This window comes from Protopterus annectens, chromosome 5.part1 (genome assembly GCF_019279795.1).
Source record: "Protopterus annectens isolate FY-2018-M chromosome 5.part1, PAN1.0, whole genome shotgun sequence".
NCBI lineage: Eukaryota > Metazoa > Chordata > Ceratodontiformes > Protopteridae > Protopterus > Protopterus annectens.
In genome coordinates, this window is record NC_056736.1 from 748,321,912 (window position 1) to 748,347,499 (window position 25,588).

The 25,588-nt window shown below is 39.9% G+C and overlaps 1 protein-coding gene across 1 annotated transcript in view; it reads right to left on the minus strand.

Moving 5' to 3' along the window:
- Positions 1–25,588, minus strand: part of C2CD3 (C2 domain containing 3 centriole elongation regulator) — a 2,415,762-nt gene that overhangs the window by 2,328,124 nt on the left and 62,050 nt on the right. The window contains exon 2 of the mRNA XM_044072855.1: positions 10,718–10,987. Coding sequence (XP_043928790.1) covers positions 10,718–10,987 — 270 coding nt within the window. The remainder of the gene's footprint in view (positions 1–10,717; positions 10,988–25,588) is intronic.

Sequence of the window (25,588 nt, forward strand, 5' to 3'; positions counted from 1 at the left end):
GAGGGTAAAAACTAAATTAAATTAACCCAAAAAAGATATAAACAGAAGGGGAACCTATATCTTTCACACAAATTTAAAGTTTAAACAATTTTAAAACCCTTTAATAAGAATATAACAACTTAGCTTTAGGAGCTCTGATGACCCAGCCTTCACCATGCGCAGCAAACTAGATCTGAGGTCATGTAGGGAGAGCAGGGCATTATGGGTGAGGGGAGGAGCTAGGAGCTTGGATCCATAGCTGGATAAACCATGCCGGTTCGGATCCAATATCGGATCCATACCCACAGGTTGCTGACAAATGAATTCTCCTACTTCAGATCTATACATTTCTTGAGCCCATGGTTCTGACACCAAGCATCTGTTTCTGTAAGACCTTTTTGTAGAGTATCCACATCATTTGGGGATTCAATAATGGCTCTCAGTTTGCAGTAATCTGCGAACTTTGTTAGCCAGAGTCCCTTAGTCTTGGCCTGTACTTCAGAGAAGTAGATGCCAAACAAGAGAGGTCCCAAGACTGAACCCTGAGGTACTCCATTTGTCACTTGTCTGGAGCTGGATTTGGAGTCAGCTACTTTTACAGTCTGGGTTCTGTCAGTAAGCCAGTTGGCAATGGCAACCCATCGAGTGACGTAGGGATTAATGCCCAGCTTAGTAAGTTTATCTATGATTCCAGAGTGGGGGATGGTGTCAAAGGCCTTGGCAAGGTCTAGATAGGCTGTGTGGACTGCCTTACCCTCGTCCACGGCTCTGGAGACCGATTTGTCAATATGGTTCAGGAGACAAGATCGGCCTTTCACAAACCCAAACTGGGTGGGGTCCAGTGTTTTAAGGTTGCCAATGTCTTTGTTTACAAGTTCCATGATAATACATTCCATAGCCTTGCAGATCAGGCTTGTCAGACTGATGGGGCGGTAGTTCCCGGGATCCAAGGTGGATCCCCCCTTGTGGTGTGGGATAACTGTAGCTGTGTGCCACTCAGTGGGCACGAAGCTTGAGGTGAGGGTAGGATTAAACATGACACTTAGGTGAGGTGCCAGTTCATTTTGTAGTTCATGTAATACACAGCCTGGGATGTCATCTGGTCCCATGGATGCTGTATTCTTAGCTTTGGAGAGTGTGTTTTTACCTGTGTGGCCATTACCGGAATCTGGCAATCTTCCAGTATTGAGATGGGCCATTTAGGGGGTGAGAGGGGGGTGAAGTTGGTACTGAATCGATCTGCCAGGATATTGGCAATATCCTTGGGATCAGTATATTTAAAGCCATTCTGTTGTAGCTCAGAGCAGATCTGAGCATTGCCATTTAGATTCTTGACATAGTTATAGAATGCCTTGTCTTTGGAATCTTGGCAATTTTATTTTCGTATCTTGCAGGACTTGGTGTCGGGTTCGCTTTTGTTTGGTATTTATTTTTCTGCCCTACACACTAAAAACCAAGACCTATGGCTAACCAAGTCAGCAGATGACTGCAAACTGGGAGTCATTATTAAAACCCCCTGATGACACAGAAGCCTTCCAGCAGGAATTTAAACTTATAATTCCAGGTGCAATGAGTAATTCCTTTGTGGTGTGATGAGCTAATGCTCACATGTGTAGAAAGAGTTTGGGGTTGGGGTTGGCATAATGGTTGAGGTGTTTACCTCACAAACACGAGGAACAGGGTTTGATTCTCACCTTTGGAAAGAGATTAGTTAAGCTTAAAATGGCCTGCTAGGGCAACCAGCCCAGTACATACTTATGAAACTATGAAAAATATGCTTAAATTAAATGCTAAAAAATGCAACATTTTCACATGTGACTGATAAACAAACCTCCTAGCATGCAGAACACCCTAGTTCAAAATGAAAATGTAGTTAGAGATTTGGGCTGGTAATTCCCTCTCCCTTGACCACCATCCAGCAGCAGTTGCCAGGAAATCCATCTAGTGCATCTGAACACCAAGGGAATATTATAAAAATCAAAACAGGTTACTGTCCCCTTGTATTCGCAACTGATCAGGCCAGTTATAAAATACAATGCCCCCTCTGGGATGCACCTCACTACACATAGCAAACATTTGAAAACACCCAAGAGTTTCCTAAAAAAAATGGGACCATAGGCTTAAAATCCCTAAGCTAAAAGAAAAGACTGGAAGCACTGCCCCTCTTTGTGACAGACTTATGCCTTGCCTTCTAAGCAAACAAGTACCCAGTAGGCCAGGATCTCTTGTTCCTTCACAAATCAAACAGTCCCACAAATATCAGAAAAAGAAGTAATGTCTTACCATAACGTTCCATCTGTGTTGTTCTTTGTTCATTCATTACTGATGGGTTATCGGTTCCATCCTCAGAACAGAGCCGGCCAATATCAAGCTCACGTCAGCCAAAAACTCTCGAGCCAAGGTCCTACCCAGATTGCTCTCCTCCCGGTTACCTCAGATCGAGTTTGCAAGTTGATAGATAAAAGTAAAGGCTACCTCTGGTCATAACAGACCTACCAGAAAGGAGTACATAAGATCAAGCAAGAACCTCTAGATGGGGGACGGAGGGTGGGAAGTAATGAATGAATGAAGATCAACAACACAGATGGAACGTTATGGTAAGACATAACGTCTTTACCTGATGTTGTTAATCCTCATTCGTTCCTTACTGATTGGACAGAGTTCCCAGCTACCTGTATCCCTGGGTTGCCCTCATTGAAGGACATTCCTGAGCACCATGGAGCCAAAGGAAGCTCTACCTCTGGAGGCCAAGTCCAACTTGTAATGAAGAATAAATCTATGAGGTTTGGCCCAAGTTGCAGCTGAGCAAATATCATTGGGGGAAGCCTTAGCATGGAAAGCTGCTGAAGTTTCCATAGATCTTCTAGAATGTGCTTTCACTCTGTGAGGCAAGGTGACATTGTTCTTGTTGTAGATAAAGGTAATGCAATTTCTCAACCATGAAGCCAATGCAACTTTTGATACAGGATGACCCCGTCTAGGTCCAGAAAAACCCAGAAAGAGTTGGTCTGATTTACGGGTAGATTTTGTTCTGTCCAGATAAAATTGTATTTGCCTATGCACATCCAAGGAGTGCAGACAATAACCTCCCTTGTTAGAATGGTTAGGAAAGAACACTAGGAGATCAACAGACTGGCTGATAGACCGCTCCGATACCAATTCTGGTAAAAAGGTAGAGTTGGTTCTCAATGATACCCTGTCCTTAAGGAAGATAAGATAGGGAGGTTTGATGCATAAAGCCTGAAGTTCTGACAATCGTCTGGCCGATGTGATTGCAAAAGTTTTCCAAGAGAGGTATCTTACATCACAAGAGGATGCAGATTCAAAGGGTGGAGCTGTTAAAGCTTGCAGAACTAAAGCCAAATCCCAAGATTGTACGGGTTCTCTAAAGGGAGGTTTTAGGTGGATAACTCCTTTCAAAAAAGGCTTACAGAGTCTGTGTGACATAAGTGAAGAATCTTGAAAACTAATATGAAAATCTGAGATGGCAGCCAAATGTACACGGATAGTAGAGGCAGATACCCCAGAGTGGAACAGATGTGATAAGTAATCCAATACCACAGAGACCGGGGCTGACAAGGGGTCTATTTGCTTATCTGCTGCCTATAGAGAGAACCTCTTCCACTTGTTAAGATAAATTAATCTGGTGGACGATTTATGAGATGCAATGAGAATACTGTGCACAGGGGACGAAAGGTATTCGTGCCTGGCAATCATAGAAAGTGGAGAAACCAAGCGGTCAGTTTCAGGGTTGTTAAATTGGGGTGAATCAGACCCTGCGGATAAGATCATCAACATTGGGGAAGGATCTACGGTTGATCTAGCAGGTGAGGCCAGAGGAAGGGAAACCAGACTTGTCGAGGCCAATATGGTGCAAAGAGGATCATTTTGCTCTTCAACTGTTGAGCTTTCTTTAGAAATCGGGAGATGAGGGGAAGAGGAGGAGGATATGCATAAAGAAAACCAGAGGGCCAAGCGTGGACTAGAGCTTCTCTTGGTGACTGTCCCAGAGGGGGGAAATCAGGGCAAAGTAGTTGCTGCACTTGTAGTTGGTTGGGGAGGCAAATAAGTCGCAGCAAGGCTGGCCCCAGCAGTGGAAGATTTTTGCTGCTATCAGAGGATTGAGGGACCACTCATGAGGCTGTAGAATGCACCTGCTCAATTTGTCCGCTATCATGTTGGAGCTCCCAAGAATGTGCGTTGCAATCAGAAAGCAGTTGTGAGCTATCGCCCATTGTCATATTAGCAAGGCCTCTCTGCATAACGGGTAAGATCTGGTGCCCCTTGTTTGTTGATATACCAGACCACTGACATGTTTGTCTGATTGGATCGCAATAGTCCCTGACGGAAGGATGGAGTGAAATGCTTGCAACGCTAGAAGCACCGCCCTCATTTCCAGGACATTTGCCTCAGTCTCCAACCAGATGCCTTGAACAGTTTCCCTAACATAGCCCCCCCACCTCATCAAGGAGGCATCTGTGGTCACAGTGGCTATCGGTTGATGGGAGGTGAAAGGTTGAGACCATTGTTGGGGATTTCGAGATATCCACCAGAGTAAATCTTGCTTGCATGTCTGAGTCAGACTTTTTTGAAAAGACAAAGGGTGTTGTAGAGGTCATCACTGAGTGAGAAGTAGCCACTGAAAAAGTCTCATGTGAAATCTGGCTAGGGGAACAATGGTAACTGATGCTGCCATTGACCCCAATAGCTGAAGTACAGATTGAGCTGGCGATTTGTGGTGACAGAGCAGCGGCTGTACTTGTCTTATTCTCTGAAGTCCGTGTTCTGGAAGGAATGCTATGCAATTTCTTGTGTCCAACAGTACCCCTAAGAATTCCAAAGACGGAGTTGGGCTAGTGTTGGATTCCTACCAGTTTATAGTGATTCCCCGGCTTTGAGCTGTTAAAAGAGTATACTGCAGGGTTTCTTCCAGTAGATGCTTGGTGGGGGCAGTAAGGAGCCAGTCATCTAGATATGGAAATGCCTGGAATCCTTGATGTCGCAAGTGAGCGATAACCACTGCCATGCATTTTGTGAACACTCTGGGGGCTGTAGAGAGACCAAAAGGCAGAGCTCGAAGCTGGTAGTGACTGGCTCCTATACGGAAGCGGAGGTAACTTCTTGAGCGTTTGTCCATTTTTATGTGGTAATACGCATCTTGAAGATTTACAGAGCACATCCATTCATCTTCTTCCAGAACAGGAAGAACAGACTGAACCGTGACCATCAGGAATTTCTCTGTTCTTACAAAACTGTTTAGTGTACTGAGATCCAGAATTGGTCTCCAGTCCCCTGTCTTTTTTGGCAGTAAAAAGAACCTTGAGTAAAATCCGGATCCTATCTGGTCTGGGGGGGGACTGCCTGGATGACACTTTTTTGTAGCAGCTTTTTGATTTTGTGTGCTGCTGTTTCCCTTTGACTGGGTGGGACATCAAGTAACCCTCTTGAGTCTAGGCAAAGATGGAAGGGGATATGATAGCCTCTGGATATAATTCATTGCACTCAAGTGTCGGTTATGTTTTGCCAGGAAGCAGGGTACAAGAAGAAACGACCCCTGACAGCTTTCAGAGGTGAGCAGTTGGGCAATGCTTCAGGAGTGCTGATAGGGTTGGCTAGTGAAAGAATCTCTGAAACCACAGTTTTGCAGACCTCCTCTGCCCCGAAAGGGGCATCTTCCATTGGAGTTTCCCCCTCTGCCGCTAGGGGAAAACTCGGCACGTGCATCCCAGAAAGAACCCTGTGATTTCTTGTTCCAGATCTTTCTACTCCTCTGATTTCTAGAGTAGAATCGCTGAGGGGTGGAGTGTCAGACACCAATTGCAGACAAGTTCTTGCCACCTTGTTCGCACCATGCCAGAGTATCCTTGACTTTAGGGCCAAATAAAGAAACGGCCTCTATAGGGGCATTCATGAAGGAAGCCCTTAAAGGAGCCCGCAAAGTCACAAAGGTGCATCCAAGCATGTCATCTGGTGACAATACCTGCACCTGCCGCTCTAGCCGCCCCTTCCGCTGCGTGAGAAATAGGACGCATAAAGAGTTGGAAATGGACTCTAGGGTGGCTATCTGAGAAGCCACATTATCACAGACTTCGTCAGAAACAGCTCCTGCCAAGGTTTCAGAGAGCTGGTTGACAAGATCTCGCTGAAGCCTGGTAAAATGTGCCAAATAAGTCCTTACGGCTAAGGTCGATGAAGCAAACACACACTTCCCTAATCAGTCAATCGCCCGGGACTCCTTGTTGAGCAGATGGACAGTTTGGCTCTCTTCAAATCCTTCTTAGTAGCAGCTGCCACTACCATAGCATCTACTGGGAGACCACGTGACCAGTGGAGGTGTTCGGCAGGGGGGGATAATATTTTATCTGGCCTCTTAGGTATCACTTCCATGGTATCAGGAGCCTTCCATGCGCTGCACGATGAGCTCATCGGCAGGTGGGGTGACCCAGGAGGTAGGGGGCTGGGCACGAAAAGCCTCCAGGAATACTGATTCCTCAGCGGAAGGATTAGAGGGGCTTCCAGTTACCCCTCTAAGGATCTCGAGAATGTCACCAAAGGACACCTCATAAGAGGGAGACCATGGGGACCCTTCCAAGTCATCAAAATCTGTATCTCCAGTCAAGGACTCCTCAGTGGAGTCCATGTGTTTCCTCTTACATGATGCTTTGTGGGGTGCTTCCTCAGTGGGAGGTTCTGGGGAAGACAGCAGAGAGGGGTTCTCCTGAGAAGGAGAAACCCGAGGATCTTGTGCCCAATGTCTGGGAGTTGAATCTTGTGGCAGTTGCGGCACAGAGGGGGGAGATGACTCCGACAAATGAGCTTTGCCAGCGGAGGGAAGAGCCCTCTCCATGACCTGGAAGGCTGGCCCGCCCAAGGAGGGATGGGAGCCCATAACGGAGCACAACAACCTCAGAACCGGGGTCACACCCCGCCCTGATGAGCCTGCCCCCAGACCAGGAGTCTCAAGAGGACCATGAACCATAAGAGAGAGAGCATCCCTGGAAGGTGCCATAGAAAAAATTGGCATGGAGCCAGGAGTGCCCTCCACAACAGCACAGCCACTGGCCTGTGAAAAGCCCGATGCCCAGTGCACTAAAGGCCACAAGGACGACTCGGGTTCCAAAGTGAGATCCACTATTTGAGTCCGAGGGAGAGAAGCTGCTGTCGGAGTAATAGGAAAATATTAGAATAAACTTCTGAAAAAATTTTAGAGTAATAACTATATATATATATATATATATATATATATATATATATATATATATATAAACTGTCAAAAAATTAGACATTTAGCTGAGAGAGTGGCTTGACACGGCTGTTCAGCAATGTGGCAAATGAGATCTGAGGTAACAGAGAGCAGAGCATTCTGGGTAGGACCTTGGCTCGAGAGTTTTTGGCTGACGTGAGCTTGATATTGGCCGGCTTTGGTTCTGAGGATGGAACCCATAACCCATCAGTAAGGAATGAACGAAGACTAACAACATCAGATCAACAAATATAAACCTATTTCATAAGATCAAGTTAGTTCCTTGACATACAAGGATAAAGCCCTGACTGGAGCGCAGGTGGCACAAATTTGATCAGCTGCTCAGGTGCCTGCAGGAGCTGGCCATTTAGGATGGGAGTAAACTGTCACTGACTGGTCAGCCATCCCTGAGGAGAAGGAGGTGATTCTGGCTCGCTACACTGGTGACACCTAGCAAGAGCATTAGCTATTATACCCTGTGGATTTCGAGCCTACCAGGCCCAGGCACTGTTCAGTGCATCTTGCCCTGTAAGCCAATGGGAACTTTGCACATTTCTCCGAAGGAAAAAAGTGTAGGTCACCCTTCAAGAACAATGAGAGCTGGCTAGTCCCAACCACCAAACTCTCACTGGGGAATGAAGGGTCACTGGGAATCCTAAGAAGGAAATCATGGACAGTAAAGGATCTTACCCAGCCCAGGAATGTCCATAACCCTCCCACCCTATCCCCCAGGAATGAATGGCCAGATTAGGTGCAGATAGAACAGTCGTTAAACTAGGTTCTCCAGGAAGTTGAAAATAAATATATAAATAAATGATTAAGAAAACTGACACTAATGTTATTCCCATCATCAAATAGCACAGACATCCTGGCCCATTACTGGATTCCACTCTATCACTAACATGGCACACTGACACGACAATAACCAAAAAATTATTAGCCCACCTCAAACTATGTCATAAATTAACTTATGTTCTTAGCAGACTCGCATGCTCACTATTGCAACTCGCTTAAAAATTTAATTGACTCGCTGTCCAAAATAGCTCCACAACACTCCTCAACATACATATTTAAGTTTGTAAAATTGTAAATTAGGACCCCCAAGTGACTGAACTACCTACTGAAGAGCCTCATGAACTCAAAGAAAAACCTTGGTTAGGGAGCAACATTAGTTTGACCATGGCTCAGCCTGGCTATAGGTGATAAAACCTTCCCAGAGGATGGACCATCTTCACAGAACCACCTCCCAAACGATGTCAGAACCCAGTTCTGTATGATGACATTTCCAGCAACGCTCAGTGAACACCCGATCAAACAGGAGCATGTAACTGCTACAGAGAGAACAGGTAAAAGAGCTACGAACATGAAGTACACATCAAAATCAAAGCAGCAAACCAGAGATCAATAATCGGTACTGTAAAACGTACCTGACATAGAGATAACAGATAAAAGAGCTACGAACATGAAGTACACATCAAAATCAAAGCAGCAAACCAGAGATCAATAATCGGTATTGTAAAACGTACCTGCGACAGAGATAACAGATAAAAGAGCTACGAACATGAAGTACACATCAAAATCAAAGCAGCAAACCAGAGACAAATAATCGGTATTGTAAAATGTACCTGCGACAGAGATAACAGATAAAAGAGCTACGAACATGAAGTACACATCAAAATCAAAGCAGCAAACCAGAGATAAATAATCGGTATTGTAAAACTTACCTGCGACAGAGATAACAGATAAAAGAGCTACGAACATGAAGTACACATCAAAATCAAAGCAGCAAACCAGAGATAAATAATCGGTATTGTAAAACGTACACATGTAGATACAGAGATTTACTTGGAAAACTGCAACAGGCAGTCCATACACAGAATTTTAGAAAATTTTATCTGACAGCAGTTCATATTAGGAAACTTAGTTCTGCAATTTCACTTCCTGTACCTTGAGAACACTATAATTCGTTTGCCATGTAATTAGGATGTGTTGTAATCTATTCTGTTGTGTAAACTTTGCTGGTTCATTATTCCTTGGACCGAGGTCAGGGCAGGAAAGGTTCTGCTGTCTAGCCCATATACCTGGTAGCAGAAATAAATATAAAATACATAATTTAGTCAAAGACAATGAAAGTGAAGGAGAGTTGAGTATGCGGACGACAGTTGTGTACACACAATCCAATATATATATATATATATATATATATATATATATATATATATATATATATATATATATATAGAGTGGTGAATGATGTATATACTGCTCTTAGGTAGCACAATGGCAGAAAAGGGTCTTTGGACCACCCATCTATCAAGTTAATACTACATCCAAGGATTTAAATTTTGGTTGTGACATAAGTAAGACATGTTGGGGGACAGATAAGTGTCTCAGTGGATCCCCATGCTCTGGAACAGGCTCCCCATCCACGTGAAGCAGAGCCCAGCCCTAACCCTATTTAAGTGTAAGCTTGACTGACGGATGGTTTATTGGAAATTCACCCCAGGTCTGGCCTCCATCTTTCTGATAGGCAAAGGCAGACAGTAATGCCCAAACTAGCATACCTCCTCACGTAACCCCTGGAAACTTCCTAACTAACATGCCCCTTCTTGACAAACACCTATGATACACAGAGGCACAACTGGGTCGGGCTGCACAGCTTGGGTTATAAAGCTACAGTGGTCATTAGTCTAGTATATACCTATGAAAGCTGGGTCACCTACAGTGTAGTCAGGGCCAAGACCTCTAACCCAGCTAGGCAGGCTATCTCAATCATTTTTTTTATGACAGCGTACACCTATTTGGGCTACGAACTCCCCCGGAGGTGTGTAATGTCACTCTCATTGCCCACTCTGCTTCCTTTCTTCAAGGCTATATAAATTACACTCTTGTGGTTGTTGCTACAAAGTTTCTGGTTAAGTCTTTCAGGAAGGTGCAGTGAGGAAGTTAAGAATTGTTTCAAAGCTGCAAGGCCCAGGGTATAGCCCCAGTCTTCATCAGTGTATATAATCTAAATGTTCTCCTGATCTTCTCTGAGTATTTGGATTTTCCTATAGCTTTAAAGACATCTATGGCTTAAGCTGAATAGCTACTTCAAACCGGTGTGTGTGTGTCTGCCTGTATGCACGCATATACGTCTGTGGGCATGCACACATGCACAATCATGCATGCAAATATGCATTCTACAAGGAGCCTAGATGAAATGGTGACCCATCTGTGGTAGGATTGTCTTGGGACCATTTCCAGGAAAAGAGAATGGGTCATCAGAACCCTGCAGTGAAGCAGCTGCTGATAAACACACAAGCAATGCAAAGAGGTAGCTATAGGAGGCAAACACTGTACCTTGCAGATGGTGGAGTTATTCTTGGACAATGATAATTCTGACATTCTGGAAGGTCTTACTTTTAAGATCACAGACTCGTTTGCTACACTAGACTGTGTTACTATATGAGGTACAAGAAAGAAAAAAAAAAAAAAAGACAATAGGAGACATACCAGCCAAGTACGAAGTAAACTGCTTCGGCCCACAGCGTACTGCATAGCGTGCTGTTGTTTTCACACTTTTCTGTTCTGACTGTGATAAGTCCCTTGGACGAAAGAATGTTCCATCTGAGGTCTCACCCCACCACCGAAGTCTGACAAGAGGACAGACCGGGGGTTTTGCAATGGTCCATAGCACCTTGCTGATGGTCACCCTCAGAAAGCAGCGCAGATGGCCCTCAAGCAGAGGTGGCAGGCTTGTTGAAGGAGAAACATCACTGACACCTGCAAAAGAAATTAAATTAATGATTCAGGTACACGATGAACACTTTCTTCAGATAATTCTAGTATCATCTATTCATCTAGCCATACTTTGAGCATTCAAATTGTCATCACAAAGTATCAAATACACAAGTATGTTCGCCAAGCAAAGAAAGTATTCCAGAAAGCATGCACCCCAATAAAATAATCAAATACACAAGTATGTTCTCCAAGCAAAGAAAGTATTCCAGAAAGCATGCACCCCAATAAAATAAAGGTATTCCAGGACACACAAAATGAAATGACCAAGGCCATTATCAAAATAAGACCTACATGTAAACATGAGTATTTTCATTGTGTCTCTATTTAAATTTTGGATGAGTCTTCCTTATTTTCTCTGTTCCACACGGACATGGATTCATAGGTGTTTACTAGGCTAATGACAGGCCTTTAAGCCTAGCCACACATCCCAAATCTCTGACAAGTTCTGATACCCTTGATAAGTGTAATCAGGGGCCTGGGAGATGAAACATTTACAAGCAGGGGCCTGGAGGATGAAACATTTACAGACTGCCTGTATCCATTAGAGACATAGGTGCCAAACCAGGCAGGAGTTTCCTGTTCCCATCCAGTTGTCCAAGCTGCACTTTAATTGGGTTAGGGAGGAACTCTGCTTCAGATGGATGGAGAGCCTGTTTCATAGATGGGGTAGTCTCTGGGATACATACCTGTTTGTCCAGCAGGTCCTATTTATATCACATGCAAGGTTTAAGACTTTCGAACGGGTAATTCTGGTGCTATTTATTTTGCGGATATGCAGGAGCTCCGTCAGAGCGGGATCTAACAATGCCTTGTATGTCAGGCACAGATCTCCTCTCAACGTCCTGTAAAAGACAGAATACAGGGCTAGGGCCTTGAGGCGGTCTGCATAAGACATGTTTCTCACAATCGGTATTCTTTTAGTGAGAAATCTCTGTGGACGTTCCAATTGTTTGGGTGCGCTTGGTTAGGTACATACCAAAGGGGCACATTCATCTTATGCTTTCAGGACAGCATCACTTTATACCATCATTAATACGTTTAAAAGATGTGGTTCATAAATAAATACTAGGCTATCAGTTTGCAGACCATTACAAGTATAGCTAATACCTAGAATCAAATTCTGTATCTTGTGTCTGCGAGGTGAAGACTTTAACCATAATGACAACCCCTCTCCCAACAACCTGACAAAAACATTTTACAAAAGCACTCCTTGTCAGTTTCTGAAGTGAGCTGTTGAGTGATTGGCTTAGAGATACAGTGAAAGAAGTTTCCAGTGTAGTACAAACTCTGCACTGAACACAATGCAGGCCAGTTGTCTCACACATGGGTGTGGCACTCAGTTTCATCACTTACAACAAGCATGGAAGCCCAGTGTTCCTGTCTCACGTCAGTTTTTATGCAAAAATTAAAGTCATTGTTCGGCATTATTTGCCCCAGTTCCGTTAATATGGTTAGGGTACTAGTGCTGTTAACACTTCAAAAACCCAATTCAAGCAGTGTTTAAGCACAGCTTCCCAATCTCCAATACAATAATGGTTACGGCTACAAGACCTGAAACCAAGATAGCAAGTGTCCGTTTCTCTAAATGAAAAATTAAAGTTATGAAAATGGGGCCTTGAAATTTCTGTGTCTTAAGATTATTTTAGCTAAAATACTTTACAGGCTCAGAATTACCTTCATAACACTAATATACTCTGACCCGTTAGTGACCTGCTTCCTATGCCTACAGTACAGGGTTTGATTCCTTCAACTTTCATTTGCCTACTCTTGGACCAAACCCTTGATGTCCTCCGCTCAAGCCCCTTAATTCAGAGCCAATAAGACAGACGGAGGTTCAATACATTATGTTTGCGCACTCGCCGTTGGAATGCACTAAACATCACCCAGTCCTGTACATGAGATGTTCCACCATTAGACACTCCAATCACGCTGCCCTATTGGCCTAACCACAGCCACCCCTCACTACTCAAAGGCCACCACCTGTAAGCCAATCAACCTCTTGGGTTCCCCTTAGCTTATCACAAGCATTTGCTTTTCAATAATAATCTTCTTCTTTCAGCTTTTCCCGGTTAGGAGTCACCACAGCAGATCACCGATCCGCTCATGATTGGCAGTGAAGTTTTACGGTGTCGAGTTGCCAGCCCGGCGCCCAACCTTCCACAGAAGGCACACACACGCACTCATGTCTAGGGCCAATTTATTTTTTCCAATCCACCTACAGCATGTCTTTGGGATGTGGAACGAAACCGGAGCACCCCGAGGAAACCCACATGACCACAGGGAGGACATGCAGACTCCGCACAGAAGGCACCCCAGCCGAGGATCGAACCAGAGAATCTCTTGCTGTGAGGCGGCAATGCTAACCTCTGCACCACCGCAGCCGCTCGAGCATTTGCTTTTCAATAAGGGTAGCCAATTAGAAGTACTTGAGGCCCCTCTTCCTTGGACATGAGCCCACCCCTCATCCACCTTGGCAGAATCATTAACTATTTCAACAAATAGGATGCTCACAGTAAAGACCAATAGAAACCAAAGTAAGAGAACCAAACTGGCCATTGTCTGGCAACTCCCATCAAGCGCAAGTCCACCAGTTAAGGTTTAGCTGAATCTTACAGTATCCAACAGAAACCTACAATTACAAGTAAAGCAACGATGTACTTGAAACGATTTTAAAGGTTTATAATTGTTAATAGATGAATGTTTTACTCATTGAACCACAAGGTTTACCTGCTGAAGTGCCTTTCCACATTAAAGGAAATAATATTTAAGAATAAAGAGGTTTCTCAAGCAAAAACTGTCCTGAAACTTTTTTCATTTCTTTGTGAAATGTGATTATTTTTACCATAATGTCATAACTTTTGTCAAGGGTACCCACATCGTGAAAAGTTTTCACCTCCACATTTTATCCGGATTAGACACATTCAGCTTGTTGGGTAGCCTTACTAAAATAACTTTGTGTAGGTTTTCCCAACAGTTGCTATTTTGTCACTTGTTTAAGTTTACTCTTTGCACTCTGAGCAAGTCACTTAAACTAGCCAGTGCTTCTGGGTTGATCCAATATTCCTCCACCTTCCTCACTCTCAATCATACTGCTAAAAAAACAAACTTCATCAGAGTCTTGCATATTAATCTACCCCAACAGGCTTGGTACATTTAGCATAGAAAATGCCACTATTATCCCCTATCTTAGCCTTCTTATCCTAACAAAGTGCCCATTTCTGCCCAACAGATTTTATTTTCTCTATTTCTACAATATTTTAATACCTAATAGACAAACAGATTATGCAATTTCTGTTAGACTGGTATATACCGACCCCACAGTAACAGGGTGTATCTTATGTAAGTGAATGCACTGAATTGTGAGTGCTACATAATCCACCCACAATACCTGAAAACCCAAAATGTCAAACACACGGATCAGTGATTTTTTTCCCCAAGGGAAAAATAAATAAATCAAAAAAATCAAAACACAAAATAAAATGGGGGACTGTGCCCCCCACAACCCCCCCAACTTAAATACACCAACTCCGAGACTGCACCACAATGGAGGAAATGGCAAAGTCCCGAAAATGGCCCAGTGATTTTTTTCCCTAGGAAAAAAAGAAATTGCTGTTCCGTGCTTTCGGTATTTTGCCATTTCACGTAATGACGTTCAACTAAACAGAGTTTACAATTTATTGCGTTCGCTGAAATAATAGGGACCCCAGTAACATGGTTTTCAGGCTGGTTATAACACATTTAGAGTTCTGTTAGACTGGTATATACCGACCCACAGTAACACGGCTTTCAGGCTGGTGATAACACATTTAGAGGTATTTTGCTTGACAATACTGCTCTCTTCTCGAACTTTGATACAGGTCATTGGTACATATGTATTATCACAACCAGATTTCTAACCGATAATACACAAGTACCAAGTTATCTTACTGCTGCTGCTTGTAGATGTGAAAAAACCTACACTTCTGTGGACCATTCTGTTCTCATAAAACAGCTGTCCCAACTTAATTTTGTAGCCACTGCCTGAATGGGTTCTACTTTTGTGAAAGGCATTTTCAAGCTTAAGTTAACAAATACACTTTCCTCAGTTTTACAGAAATCCCAGATTTCGCCAAGGTTCTATCCTTGGTCCAATTCCATTTTCACTATTTATGAACTCCCTCCTCATTATTCTATGGATAATCAGTAAGCCTCGTTACACCTTCTCTGACATCACAAGTCACAAATGTCAGCCAGCATCAGGATAGAGAAAAAAGCATAATTATAAAAGGCTACAGTAAACAAGTGGGGCAGAAATAAACAACTGTTAGAATAATGCATGATGGCCATAAAGGTACTGCATGCCTTAATTCAAAAGTTAATTTTATAAGTTTTAAACACTTTAACTGCCCACCTTTAATAAATGCGAACGCCCCTCCAGGTACTCTTATAAAAGGCAGCCCCCACCACCATCTTGGTCTTTTCCTTACCCTTCATTAATATCCAGCCTACACAGAATATATAACGAATGAAGTCCTGCAATAGTTTTATCTTCTACACAATTCCACATCTATTCTCACTAGAAAGTGAAGACTACATAACAAAAGAAAATAAAACAGCTTCTGACAATATAGCTTTTATGCTGCCTTCTTCTAGTTACTCCTGTCAACTTGGAAAACACCAAGCACTTTAAAAACATTTTGCAGAAACTATGCAGTTTTATTAACTTAGCACAAAATAGAGCAAACATTAAGTTACTATTCAGCACAAACTTACTTTTGTCAGTCTTAGGGAAGCTTTACTCTTCAAGCCTCTATATAACCGTTTCTACCTTTCTCTTTTACACCTCATTCACAGTGGAATTCCAAAGTCAATAAAGAACAACCAAGCAAGTATTGCTTTCAAAGGTGAGAAACAAACCCTTGTACCATTTGCCTATGAGGTAAACACCTTAATCATTATACCAACTCCTTAACTCAATGGCTAATATTCGCATTAAATGGCACAAAATGAGGCTTTATTAAGCTTGATCCAGCTATTTGAAATGATTTCCCTTCTGTCTTACACAGCAGCCCCAACATAATGGTATTCAAAACCAACCTTAAAGGCACACTGCTTCAGTGTCAAACACTGCCACTGTTTTAATAAACCACTCGTACTATACACTCCTCTTTCCTAAAATCTTTACTTCTAACATGTCTGTAAGGCAACAATTACTATATATAGTGGTATATGGGACATAGTTAGCATAATGGTTAAAGTCTTTGTCTCCCATGCACAAGGTTTGATCCTGACCTCCGGATAGGTATGGAGTTTGCATGTTCTCCCTGTGTCTCTGTGGGATTTCTCCCACGTCCCACCTCCTAAAACATGCTGAGCATTTCCACCTCAAACTCACGTAAGAATGGAGTTGCAGGCAGCAGCGAAGGGTCTAGAGGGTGACTTATGGGGGAAGAGTTGAATGGACAAACCATTTTTGGGAATAAACTGTGGTGTGTAGTATCCTCTATATTGGAGAAGGCAGATCACAGACTGCACCCTGTGTCACTCACGAAAACTGGGCATGGGTATTGGCCAGTGACAAGTGGATTGAGGATCTGACCTACAACAGGAACTCATACTAATGGTGGGAGAGGTCTACATGCCTCTGTTGGCCAGTGTGTGCCAGCCATAAAACCCAGCAGCCCTGGATCACTAAGCTACTGGCCAGCTGGTGACCAGTTCCCCAGCTTGAGACACCTGGGATAGCTCTGTTGAATGAAAGCTGGATGTAAAACAGTCAACCTGCCACACACGAACTAAGGATTGCTACACTTACTATAGGTTCACTAACAGAACACAGAGCGTGGTAGTAAAGGGTGTGACACGCCTGCACTGGCCCAGTAATCAAGGAGCCTCAATCCTCACCACTAGCACCAGTGAGGGGCATACACAATGGGAGGATGACAAGTACACACACAGTAAAGTACAATTTTCCTTAAGAGCACACAGAGAGCACAGTCAGACTGGGGCTGGTTTCTCGCACTTTCTCCAGATCCTCAATAAGATTCCCCACAGGAACAGCTGTAGGGTTAAGATCTCAGCCAAGCAGTCAGACCAAAACCTCCAGCACCTTCTCTGTCCAGCTAGTGCTTCGTGTCCCTGCCCAAGTACCTGACACAGACACTTCGAGATAGGGTTTCTATACAAACACATAAAACACACTCCTGGGAAATGCTGGCACAGGTTTAATAGCTATGCCCCCCTTCTGCCCAGACTAAAAGGCAGTCATCACTGCCACCAACCAGCTCTTTATCAGCTACTATAAGGTCCTTCCCAAAGGGTGACCAATCCCATTATGTGATGTTACTATTATTCAAATGGTAAATGTGACCAAGACTTTCAAGGCTACTGGAGTGGCCCATACAGTGTCACCAAATACATATGCAAGTACTCTAAGAGCTTAAATATCTCTAAACAAACCAGCTACAATTAAAAGGTTTAAATATATTTATTCAAAGATGGCTGCTGTTCTGTGAACACTGCTGAACTGCAGCTCTACATTTAACCTGAGGAAATCAAAACCCTGAGTAGATACTATAAAGTTTTTAACATCAAAACTTTGATAAACTTATTCTAACTACATTTATTTATCCTGGATTGAGAAGAAAAACCGGAAAAAAGGAATATATTTCACTGGATTACAACAGATTAGCTAGCTCTGCAGAGAGGAATACACAAAGGAACCGTGTGCTTTTTATATTGCAACTTTTTGTGCTCCAATAAGATGATAAAAGAAGACAAAAGCATGGATATAACTATGACTAAAACAAAATTATCTGAATTGCAATCACCAGAAAAAGATGTGACTACTCAACGACAAAAAATTACTAAAGCACAGGAACAACAGAAACTAGGGACTAAAGCTGATCAAGCTTTAAATATGGAGGATATCAAAACTGCACTTCTGCCTATACAAGAAGCTGTAAAAGAACTGACTTGTCAAATACAATCATTTGGAATTTCATGTACTCAGTTGCTGGAAAGAATGGATAAGACGGAGGCTCGAATTTCTGATACTGAGGACAAATTAGTTTTACTGGAAAAAAAAACTAATCTGCATGATGTGGATATACAGGCTATACAAAGTAAGCTTACAGACCTAGAAGCAAGATCCAGGAGAAACAATATCATTGTCAGAGGGATTCCTGAATCCATTCAGTATAATGAACTAATTCCATCCATACTACAAATATTTGCAGTGCTTTTAAATGATTCTGATAGTGTGAAACAAATCATCGTGGAAAGAGCACACAGAGCTTTGAGAGAGGTACAAGCTTCTAATTTTCCTAGAACTGTGTATGTTAAACTGCTTAATTATCAAGATGTAAATAGAATACTTATTACTGCAAAGCAAGGTGGAGGCTATATTATGTGGAAAAACAATAAAATATCTCTGACACAGGATTTACCTATACAGATCAGACAGGCTAGACAGTCTCTGTCTCCTTACTGCAAATTTCTTATTGACAAACAAATTAAGTTTCAAATGAAATCTCCTAATATGCTTATATTTACAGTGTATGGGGTTAAACATTCTGTTTCCACCAAAAATGAGGCAAAAAATCTGTTTCTTAAAATTTTCAAGGCTTTACCTGCATCAGAGACTTGAATTGAACTTTTGCTGGGACTGGCATGTTGATGAGGCTAGATTCATTGTTTACTGTGCCTCGAGGACTGGGTAATCCTTTGTTTGCATTTGTGAAGCTTTAGGCCTTTTCCTGAGTAATAAAACTGTTTGCTTTTCCTTATCTTGATCTCCTGCACTTGTTTCCTGATATTTTATGGCTTCTAAGATCTGTTTTTGACAAGGAGGAAGACAGGAAGTGCTTAAAATGCTGTCAAAGGTGCAGATTTCATTGTGGCACTTCCGGCAGTCCATCTGCAAAAGCGGTCCCCCATAGTGAGCATTTCACAGGACTTCCTGGTTTGGAAAACTGAAGAGAACTGTTTTAAACACTCTCTTGTTTAACATTAAATAACACTATTCTATAGTAATTTAAGCACATAGGAACTTCATTTATTAACTTTTAGTCAACATTTTGTAGTTATATTATTTAGAGAGGGTGCAGGGATTTAGCAATGTTTAATTTAACCTGTCAGCATAGTTTTTAATGTTTTGTGTTATTTTTATTATTTTATTTAGTTAGAAGCTTGCTTTATTATGAAACTAGTATAAGGTGAATGTATAACAAAGGATATTAGCAATTTGCTGCCTATTTGCTTTAATATAGGGTTATATATTAGTATGTATTTTATTTTCTCTTTTTTAATGCATGTGGTTTATGTATAGACACCTAATCCAACTACTAAAAGTGCATTATTTTTTTTTACTTTATTCTTTTTACATGTACTGTACGGTTACATTTTTAATTTGATTTCTTTAAATAGTAATTAACCAAAGAGATGTAGTTTATGGCAGTGTTTGTTAGGGAATGTTTAGTTTAGGCTTTGTCGTAGTGAAGTTAGGTTTTATAGGTCTTAATTGTGATACATGTGTGAAATTTTACATTGTGGTGTTTTTATATCTGCTTTTTCTTTTAAACCCTTTGTCATTCTATATTATGCAGAACCTATACATATCCTGGTCCGGGGTTAAAGTGGGTATGCACTGGTTGAGGACGTGATATAAGGATTGCTTCCAGATTATGTATGGTTTTGAATTTACTGTTTTTTGTTTTTTCTATGCTCTCTCTCCAAAACTTTCATTTTACAGTGAATCTTTGAAATGTGGGAAGTAGATTCATGGAACGTTAAAGGGCTCCAGAGCTTGAAGAAGAGGAAACTGGTGTTACATGTTTTGTTTCAGGCTAAGGCGTGGTTTATCCTACTCCAAGAAACGCATTTAATGAATGATCAATGGGGTAATGTTAAAAAAAAGAAATGGATTAGAAAAGTAGTAGTATCTGAAGGTAAGTCAAATAGTGCCGGGGTAGCCATAATTATTAAAGATCAATACAAGGAAAATATATTAGATTCTAATACAGATAAAAATGGACGGTGGTGCTATGTTATTCTTTCGTCTACCTTATTTGATAAACCTATTTTACTTTTAAATATATATGCTCCCTGTAATGATCAACAATTATTCATAGCATCACTATATTCAATTTTAACACAATTTGATAGATATTATGTAATTGTTGGAGGTGATTGGAATACCTACCAGAATCCGAAGTTGGATAAATCTTGTCCACAAAGAGCATTTAACAAGCATGCTGTAGTAGCACTGAATGATCTTAAAGAAGACTTTCAATTATATGATCCATTTCACTATCTGAATAACGATAATAGTACAAGCAATTTTACCTTTTATTTCCCATGTCACAAAATGTGGTCCAGAATTTATTTCTTCCTCATATCAAGAGTATTGATCAATCTAGAACCTACAGTTATTGTACATGCCCATTATATATCAGACCATTCTAAAATTTCATTGAGTTTTACCAAGGGGGTAAAGGATACTTTGAGACAAAGAGGTTATAATTGGTCTCTTAATCCAAATTTATTGAATAAGGAGGATATAATACTGGAAATTACAAAGTACCTGAAAGTCTTATTGATTGGTTTAGGGAAACAATTTGCCCCAGATATTGAATGGGCAACAGTTAAAGCTCAAATAAGAGGGACACTTTTGCAAAAAGCATCTTATTATAAAAAGATATTAAACAAAGATATTCAAACTTTAGAAATAAAATTTAAATTACTTGATCAAGAACTGATTAGGGATTTTCGTGAGCAAACAGAGAAGGAACTGATTAAATGTCAAAAGGATCTCTTTTTATTTCAGAATAGTAGATTAACATTTCAAGAATACAAGACGTTAGTGAGGTATGCCAATCATGTTCAAACACCATCGAGAGCGTTAGCTAGGATCATTAATCAAATGAAACCAACCGTGCAGATTTCGGAAATACAATTTAATAATAAAATATATTCTAAAACTGAGGATGTTCTTAATATCTTTGAGAAAATATACACTAATATTTATGCTGGACAAAAGGATATGACCCCTAACAGGAATTATGAACAATTTCTACATTCAATTAAGTTTCCAACAATAGGAAAGGACATTCAAAATTACTTGGTTAAACCGATATCTGAAGAAGAAATAGTATATGTAATTCAACATATGAAATCACATAAATCACCAGGTCCTGATGGCTTGACAGTGGAATTTTATAAAAAGTTTGCAGATATTTTCGGTAAGATACTTTCAGTTGTGTTTAACTACATAATTAGGAATAAAATTAATGATCCACATCTTAACGCCTCAAAAACTATTTTTATACATAAAGCCAATTCAGATCCTCAAAATCCGGATAATTATAGACCAATATCATTAATAAATGTAGACATGAAAATTCTAACCTCTATTATAGCATCTAGACTGAAGAGAATCATGACTCATATCATTTCCAAAGAACAGACTGGTTTTATGGCAGGTAGACAAACCAGTGATAATACACTCACATTACATACTATGTTAGAGCATGCTAAGCAAAATAATTTAAATATTTATGCCCTTATAATTGATGCCCAGAAAGCCTTTGATAGGGTTGATACAAATTTCTTGTTTGATTTTTTACCGTATTTTAATATATCACAAGAGTTTGTCCAAATGTTACAAATATTATATAGTAATCCCTATACTACATTGTATATTAATAAAAATTTCTCTAAAAGAATACAGATTAAGAATGGACCACGCCAGGGTTGCCCTTTGTCCCCTTTATTATTTAATATCTATCTTGAACCATTGTTTTTATATATTAAACAAAATGTTTATCATAATGTCCCAATAATTTATAGAACTAAAATATTAATGGCAGCTTTTGTTGACTATCTTAGCATTTATTGTGCATCTCCATTATCAGATACTGAAAAATTATTGAAGGCTGTTAGAGTTCTCAAAAGTGTCTAATTATAAAATTAACTTGAAAAAAACCAATATCTTCCCTTTAAAGGCACCTAAATCCTTTTTGTTATTGCCCTTAGTGGGACAGGTATCATTTAAAGAAAATATTAAATATCTAGGTATTGAGTTCTCTACAGATAATAAAGACTTTTACAATAACAATATTAAAGCAATCTGGGAACAAACAATTTCGGATTTTGGGAGATGGAAAAATTTACGACTGCCAATGTTAGCAAAAGTTTCAATTATCAAAATGAACATATTACCACAATTATTGTATATTTTAGGTCAGCCAATTTATTACTTTCTAAGATGTTTTTTAAAAAGATTCATAAAGAATTGGCTAAATTCATTTGGGAACCAAAGAAAACCAGGATATCTTATGATAAATTAATGACCCCAAAAAATAGAGGAGGACTGGAATTACCTAATTTTGAAATGTATTATTTAATGTAAATTCTAATAGACTTTTAAGAATTGCCAATTATGATATAAATAATACTAAGTGGACACCACTTTGGGTAGTTCTGAATTATAAATATATTCTAAAGTTAAATATCAATCATAAAGCAATACTTTTTTTAGGTAGGGATACGTTGAAATTCTATGGGATTATTGAACACATCAAAACGAACATATTTTCTTTACATAACTTATTTCATTCATTAGATTTAGTTCAACATATGATGGTTTTTCAACCCTTTCATAAGAATCCTAATTTAAAATTGAATAATCAACTAATTGATCTCAACAAGTTTCCATTGATAGTTAATCTAACTTTGATTGATATATATAAACATCTTGACAGTTCGGCCAACCAAATAAGACAAGAACTTAACTTGCCTAAAAAGTATCTGGTTATTCTGAGACAAATTAGAAAACTCACTATAAGCTATTTTAAAAGTTTTAAACCGGAAGAAGAGGCTATTAATAGATGCTCTTTGTTGTGGCAAGCTCTCCAACAGGATCTTAAATATATCACGACAGCAAATCAATTAATTAAAGAATTTCAATTTCATGATAAAATTTTGTTATCAAACTACTGGGAAGAGAAAATTTTACTGACAGATAGAAGTAATATGTTAAAAGCAATTGACTTGACCATCAAATCTACTTCTCTTCAAAAATTAATATATACCCAGTTGATGATTTGGAACAATGCATATTATACACGCCTTACCCTGCATAAATTTAATCCCAAAAATTCACCAACTTGTCCATATTGTAAGAATCAACCAGCTGATCTTCTTCATATGTTCTGGAGTCATAAATGTATTTTCAAACTTTGGAGTCAACTTCAGAAGGTGGGTTACCAAAGTACAACGTTATCATGGAAATTTATGATTCTGCATATTCCCCCGAAAGAGATCCCTAAATCACAAATTATTATATATATTAATATTTTTCTATTAATGAAGCTTTATATAGCCTCAAATTGGTTAGACCCATCTAAAACTTCATGGCAGAACTTTAGAGTTCTAGCAACAAAACCTATATTGGCTCATAAATTACTATTAAACCCACAAAATAAAAATGTTAATAATCCAAATATTTGGGAACAGATTTTTAATATTATACTAGCATAGTATTTTCAACTTGGAAATATTAATAATTATGTATGTGTGTGGAGAGAATTTAGTAATCAACTGTATTACTTGCATTTACTCTTATGCTTTTTTATATTTAAATGTATTACATGGAAGCATTCTTGTAAATATTGTATATAGAGTGTGGTTCTTAGTGATATTAGTTAATGTTTGATTTGTGAATATATGTTATTTTTGATCTTACTTGTGTTTGAAAATAATATAACAATAAAGATTTATTATGGAAAAAAAAGGTTTAAATATATTTAATAAATAATAAAAGAACAAAACAATACTCAATAACTCAGCACAGTGACTACAGAGTTCAGAATCACAGGAAATATTTTAAACATTGCAGGACAGCCTGAAATAAATACAGAAATCATCTAAACATATCCTCACTATATTCCTATCTGTATCTAAGATAAACACTATACTTAACTAACTTCCTTACAGAGCAAGGCAAATGCAAATGAGAAGTGCTGAATGGATGTTTTCAGATCCAAAGACAAGATACAAAATGCACAGTTTCTGAGAGAGTTCCCAAATTAATATCAATACATTACTGCTGGGTCAGCTTTGGATAACATCACTCTTTGTGACCTGCCTCCAGCTCCCAAGCTAAACAGATACTTGGAAGTTAGCACCTCTGGGTTAAAAATATTTCTCTCTCAGATGTGGAGCTGCTAGGAAGTCACAGAGCAATAAAAATACTTCACATTTTAAACCTAGTAATTATTTCTGCTTCAAGACAATAGGAAAACCTCTAGCTCTAGACATTGTGTCTGCTTGCTGCACTGAAACACAGTTGTAAAACACTTTACTTTTCAACTTATTTTCTTGAGGGTTTGCAAATTAACTCTGTATGTTCCAACTATAGTTTATATACATTTCTGTTCTTTTCCAGTAGGGTACACCCTGGTTACATTCTTGAAGCTTGAGTATGGAACACACAGTTCAACACACACTTCTGCACCAGTAGTTTAATATTCACAAAACATGTAGTTCTCTTACATTTGTAAGACAAGCATACAAATCATATTAATATTTAGAAATGAAAGATTTATAAAATTCCAGCTAGCTGGGCTGCCAGCCTCACGGAGGACATAAGGGCAAGGCGGAGGCCGGACATCCTATTAATCTCACTAAAAGAGAAGGCAAGGTAACAGGGCTGCCTGACCATCTCTAGCACAAGTGACTGGTTGAAAGTGCAGGGGCCAGCAGGATTGGGCAGTAATCTGAGCTTCTAGATTCTGCCATCTTTTCTGGTATTTAAACCCTGTGTTTGCAGGGGACTGTGCTTACCAGGCTGAGGAGTGGTGATTCATCACTGTGACATCGCAGAAATTCCCTGAGGCTCCAAGAGAAATTTTTTTTTTTACATTTATTTAATTGAATTGCACTTCCTAACACCTATAGTTGTGCTATACAGCTAATCTACTACATTTTGCACTGTTCTAAAGCTTTTTTACTGTTTCACTGCACTCTTAATTTTAATTTCATTGCTAAGTAGTGTTTCTTTACTGTAAATGCATTTTACTGAATTACTTAACTGTAAACTGCTTTGCTAATACTGAGAGTTGTATTTCCTGTTTGTGAGTGCACTTTCTCTGTGCTTTTCTGTGCATTTTCTCTAGGGGTTTTCATGTTCTAAAGATTTTATTTTTATTTTTATTTTACATTTGTTAACCGGGAGAGTCCGACTGGATACATGTCTATTTTCAGCGCAAAAAAAACTAGGTCAGTTACAGGGCGTCTTGTTAAAAAAAAAATGTTTGGCATGAGGGTAAGAGGTAAAGGGTAAATGATAATAGTGTGGTGGGTTTGGTTGGGGGGGGACATGCCAGGAGAGAGAGAATGGGTTTTTTTTTTTTTTTTTTTGTGTAGGAGGGGTTCTGAGGAGGTGAGCATGGTGGTGGGGAGTTGCTGGTGTTTTCTGCTTGTCTTTTAAGAAACACAAGTGCTACCTAAACAAAATTGAGCGTCAGCCCTTTTACAGGAAAAAACACACACACAAAGACAGACATGATAGCTATTGAAGAATAATCAATAACCATAGTACAA